Consider the following 5,548-nt stretch of genomic DNA (forward strand, 5'->3'; position numbering starts at 1 on the left):
CTCTAAAATTATCATCATTAATTTAAATTAAATTTGATTTAAATTAAAAATTTAAAAATATGATAACTAATTTAAATCAAATTTAATTTTATTAGATTAGATGAGATTTAATTTAAATTTAAAATTTTTAAAATATTACTAAACAAATCAGAACTAAATCAAATCTTCTATCAAATCTTAACAATAAAGCAAATTAAAATATAAACCTAATAATTTCGAAAATTAATATTAAAATTGTATCTTCCATTAGATTTGAAAAAGACAGATGGATCTCGTGGCTTAACCCAATAGGTCTTATGAGTTGTCACCATTTCAGTATCCTGTTTTTGAGACGAATTTTTGGTTTTTTTGATGTCCAAGACAGGTATAGTATAATTTTTCTAGTATTCAGATTCTTAAACATGACAAAATTACTATTTTGTCACTTATTTCTAAAATGACGAAAATATCCTCCTGAACATGTATTATCCTCTCCTTTTTCAAAAAGATTTATTCCCAAATTTGCATATATATCAAAAGGAGAAAAATTAGAGATAGTAAGCACAATTAGACTACTATACCTACCAAAAAAATTATTCTTGCTTAAATCGTCCTTGATAATCCCTATCACTTGGAATAGACCATCTTTTCTAGCAACTAGTGTTGTTTTTCTTTGAACGAGAATCTCTTCTTCTTTTCAAGAAATCCAATCCCAATCTTCGGGTTCAAAAATCACTATTTAATGACTCTTCTCTACCCACTAAATTGTGGTTATATCTCTTATGTGTGTAAGTTCAATCTTTTCAACTTGACTTTTTCCTTCTAAAGTAACACCATGTCTTAAGGACAAAAATAATAATTCTGATAAATGAATGTAAATTTTACCAAAATGAATTTTATGTGTAATTTTTTATATTTTTAAATCTCTAATTAAATAAGTTTAATTCTGATATAATAAAAAAATTTTACACTATCATCAAATTAAATTTATATATTTAGATGATTATATAAATCATTATTTTTGTTAATGTCATAACATATAATTAAATGTCTTGGTAAAACTTTATTACACATGTCCTCAGGTTTTAACAAAATATTCTCACAATGCGTTACTAATGTGATACTAATAATCAAGCCATCTCTTTTCTAAGACCTTAGTTTAAGTCAGGCTACATCACACACATTCTTCATAATATGACTCGAATGTCTATAGACTATAGTTCAATCAAGAAAAATAAAAGGGCAAGTCATACATCTTATAAAGCATTTGATTAAATATGATACCAAAAACTGTTCTGTGTGGAACAATGATACAATATCTATAAGTTTGCCATTTAGCAAATTTTATAATTTCAACTTCTAAAATGCACATAAACACTAAAAAATTGGCATGCTTGTTTACACATCCTTTCACAATCAATGGAAACATCAGAAAAGTAATTGAACAAACAATTTGCCAAGCTTCTTGTATTAGACTTGGAATGTAGCAGTAACACAGGGATAACTGGTGAATTTCCCTCGTAGTGTATACTTAAACAAACAAAATCCACAAAAAGAAAAATACAAAACATTCTTTGTAACTGAAGAAATTTCCAACCAATTCGGTTTAGTAATTTCACACATTCCAAATCAGGAAATAAAACTAAAAAGAACAAGGAAATGAACAATAAAACATTTAAGAAACGCCTATAACATTGAAACATGGAGCTTTACAGTAGTTAACTATCTGCATCCCAATGTCTCAAATCTGTGTTCCCTAATAATATATTTCATAATCTTCTATATGTTTTGGTAAAATGGTGTTGACCATTTGATTGTATAATGTATATCTTAGCTCCTTTTCTACCTCTAAGTTCTAAATATTAGCGACCAAAGTCAGAATTAGCTTCAGCAACTCCTCTATAATGGTTCTATTCATACTCCACACTCAGGTGGTCTTTTTGCCTCCGTTTTCGATTACCTTTCTTTGTCATTTTCTCCTTTGGTGTTTCGTCGATTTGCTCAGTTAAACATTTATGCACAATGTTCTTAACCTCATTAAGCAATTCTGTATTATAAGAATCCAATCCTTCTGTTGAGACTAAATCAGCAATGCTTGCAATTTCCCTCATTGCAGTAACCTGTAAAACATTTACTTATCGATACATAGCATATCTTCTTTTAAGGAGTAAAACCTTAAAATAAATGACTTGTTAGCCTATGAGGAAAACTAGAAAACCAAATTTCTTTTTTAAGGGGAAAAAAATAGAGCTTAATTTCTATACATTCTAAATGTAATATTTTTACATTGACATCTAATTAAGTCTAGTCATATAGACAAAAACAGTTTACTTCTCAAAAAGAAACCATTTTTATCATCTAAGAGACAGCAATTTCCGGATTAGATGTCAGTATAAAAGAGTTTTGCAGAGTGTGAGGAAATTAAACTTGTAAAAGTATCTTATAAGAACTTATGGGACTAATAATTTTTACTTAGTTTCACTTATCCAACACCACTTTTTTCCTGAAGATAAACTCTAGGGTTTAGTTTCATTCAAGTGAAAGATAAGTAATGATAAATAATTCAGCCAAGACTTACTGTTCTTTGATACTCTGACTCGAGAGATGATGTAACTCTTCCAATGAATTTACGAGTAATCTTCTGGTACCACTGCATATACCTGTCCTCGTCAACAATATCAACACCTTTGGCAATAGTATGCCAACGCTCTGACCATTGTTTGACAGCCAAGTCCATTTTTCCTATTAAATCGATCCCATGATCCACTATACGACTCTTCCTCTCCCACCGCTCTATATCTTTGGGGATTGTTTGATGCATGCCAAATTGCCTTAAGCATCGATCTGGAAGGTGTCTTTCTGCCTTATCAAAACACAACAGCATTGTCCTAGAAGCCCGTAAAATCAGACTAGATTTTATATCCTCTGGTATGGTCGTATAGTCCATATCCTTGTAAGGCAGCCAATGGACCTGTGCATTAAAACTAAAGCAGATTTACTATCGTCTTCTACACAATTTACGAAATAAGCCACGTTATTAAGGACTTACGTCGGAAGCATTAAGAGAATCTAAAGCCTTTCTGTAGGATAATACATTACATTTTGTCCGGGTACAACTTTTCCCTCTCCATTTAAGCACATATGGAAAGGAGTTAATATAAGGCTCTTGATTAAATTTTGGCTGTCCAACGTTGAGGCGAGAATAACTCCAACACTAACATGATTAGAAATCTAGTCAGTACTCAAACTGAACCAAAAATGTGGGAGGAAAATCTCAATAGTAATGGAAGTAATGTTTCTAACCTGTACAAGAGTTAAACAGCCACTAATGGTGCTTTGAGACTTAAGGGAGGCATTGCCAAGTGCTCTGTACAAAAATGCCAATGCTCCTGCACCCCATGCAACCTTCCCTGCCTTTTCAAAGTTTTCAAACAGAGGAAGATACATAACGGGGACTTTGTTCCCCGTCGTTGTAGAAAATATTGTACTGCCAACAAGGTATAGAAGGTAAGCACGAGTACAGCGCTCAATTTCTTCCGGTGGTGCATCTTCAGGACACTCTGAGAAGAACTCCTTCAGCCAGGTAAGCTTCACCATTCCACCATTCAGTTCGTCTGGTATTCTCCCTAATAACTTTTCACAAACTGAACTCGGTGCACTTATCGGGCCTATAACAGGTTCTCCATCGATAGCCAATCCAAGTAACAGCGCTACATCTTCAAGGGTTATGGTCATTTCCCCAACAGTCAAGTGGAAGGTATTTGTTTCTCGCCTCCACCGCTCAACCAAAGCAGTTATTAGTGCATTGTCAAGACTCATTGGAGGAAGTAGCCTCAGGTAGCCAAAGCCGGCCTTCTCAACCAACTTAATCTGTATAGGCGTAAGCTTCCACTGATCAAGCATTGAAGTGTGTTCATGACATCTAAGAACACCACGCTCCTGTGAATTTGGCATGAATAATATGATCATACTACTATACTAGCCAATAAAACGAAAATTTAAAAACAAAACAAAACATAACACTACAATTAAATCCATCATCCACCTGTCCATCCCATATTGCTGAAGAAACATGATTATCTTGATCATAAAGTACATGACTATCAATCGGCCCAGGATCTTCATTGACCTCCATTTAGAAAAGCAATAGAACCTGTCCATGATACAATAATAGCTATGGAATTAACTTGCTAGCATTAACCTTGACTTGAAGAATACCAAAGATATATGCACAAGGATCTATATCCATGCAACATTCATGAATCACAATGATAGTGCACTGCTACCTTATATTCCAAAACAACTTTCCTTTTAGTTTGACAAGCAATTTGTGATTGTAAATTTTGCCTAAGCCTCAGAGCATTAATCTATTTTATCTACTCAATTTGAATATTGACTATCACTCGGTAAAACGCATCCAGAATAATTCTCCTGAGACATGGCATGATCAATTCTTAACCTCCAAAACATTACTATCTCATGCCATAGAACATGTCCACTCCTTACTCCAAGAGCTTGCAAGTAGTTACAATGCTAAAACTCAGCCAACTCTATATTCACGATTCCCTCACAAGTAACAATGACCTCTTTCATAACCTTTTGTTTTTCCCCTTAACAAAAAGAAGCATGAAAATCCCCACATGTTGCTGGTAATGAACATGTTAAGCAAGCATAATCCCTCACACAGTTCTCTAAACTATACAGTAAATAGTTCTCATTGCCCATCAACAAAATCACTGCAAGTTTCAAATTCCATCGCATGCATTCCCTTTTAAAAACATTGAATCAGACATACCCAGAAAGCCACAACAGTAAATTATGGAGCTAAATTGTTAGCAGGCAATCTAGTTTCTATCAATAATCCAAACACCCTACAACAAAAAAGCCAATACTTTATCCAATACGAGAGAGAGAGAGAGAGATAGAGAGAGAGAGAGAGAGAACCTGAGGCGAGGGAAAGTGTAGGTGTTTGTAGTGAAAGTAAGTGTGAGAAAGAGTGAAAGACGGAGAGAAAGGAAGGAGAAAAGTAGAAGCGAAAGTTGAAAGCTGTGATATTCGTTGGAAATGGCAACTTGAAAGAAGAAAGTGGTGGGTGGTGCCAATACCAATAATACTCTTCGATTGAAGAATGAAGATGGTTGTTTATTCTTCCCAGCTGAACTATCATGGTTACTTTCGAAAATGGAGAAATAAAAATACAATAATAAATAAAAAATAATATTTAATATTTCTCAGGTAAAGGATTTCAATAAAATACATGAAATTTTAAATTAAATTTTTTTTTATATAAGATGATAAACATGAGTTTTTATAATTAAATTTTGTTGTCCTCAATTTTTCCAAAACAAGCTATAATCTTTTTCTTTTACTAAATATAACATCAATATTTCTTTAATCACACTATTCTGTTTTAAGCTTAACTAGAGAATAAATTATTTAACAATAAATTTTAGCTAATTTTTAAAGAATAAAATTTTATCTTTTACATTCACAATTTTCTTTTTTTGTTTTTCTTTGTTAAAATCACACACTATTAGTGACTTTAAAAAAACCAAAATAAAAAACTATC

At 32.5% G+C, this 5,548-nt stretch overlaps 1 protein-coding gene across 2 annotated transcripts; it reads right to left on the reverse strand.

Annotated features, from left to right (window-relative positions):
- On the reverse strand, positions 1,420 to 5,178 carry LOC107619632 (protein MAIN-LIKE 2-like). Of its 2 annotated transcripts, XM_021111447.1 has the most exons (7): positions 5,064 to 5,174; positions 4,924 to 4,938; positions 4,025 to 4,132; positions 3,283 to 3,918; positions 3,029 to 3,193; positions 2,558 to 2,950; positions 1,420 to 2,099 (listed from the first exon to the last, which is right to left on the reverse strand). In XM_021111447.1, exons 3-7 carry the CDS (start codon positions 4,112 to 4,114, stop codon positions 1,890 to 1,892), a joined length of 1,494 nt encoding a protein of 497 aa, XP_020967106.1. In that variant the 5' UTR covers positions 4,115 to 4,132; positions 4,924 to 4,938; positions 5,064 to 5,174; the 3' UTR covers positions 1,420 to 1,889. The 2 variants fall into 2 exon arrangements, with proteins under 2 accessions (XP_020967106.1, XP_020967107.1); XM_021111448.1 differs by having other exon boundaries at positions 3,283 to 3,849; positions 4,924 to 5,178.

The sequence above is a fragment of the Arachis ipaensis genome, chromosome B09 (genome assembly GCF_000816755.2).
Source record: "Arachis ipaensis cultivar K30076 chromosome B09, Araip1.1, whole genome shotgun sequence".
Taxonomy (NCBI): Eukaryota; Viridiplantae; Streptophyta; class Magnoliopsida; order Fabales; family Fabaceae; genus Arachis; species Arachis ipaensis.

Excerpts from the sequence above, each read along its gene's own strand:
- LOC107619632 (XM_021111447.1), bottom strand. The coding sequence starts at position 4,114 with ATGGAGGTCAATGAAGATCCTGGGCCGATTGATAGTCATGTACTTTAT. Across the intron at positions 3,194-3,282 it reads GCTGTTTAACTCTTGTACAG|TGTTGGAGTTATTCTCGCCT; the intron begins GTTAGAAACATT and ends TAATCATGTTAG. Across the intron at positions 2,100-2,557 it reads AGTCAGAGTATCAAAGAACA|GTTACTGCAATGAGGGAAAT; the intron begins GTAAGTCTTGGC and ends AATGTTTTACAG.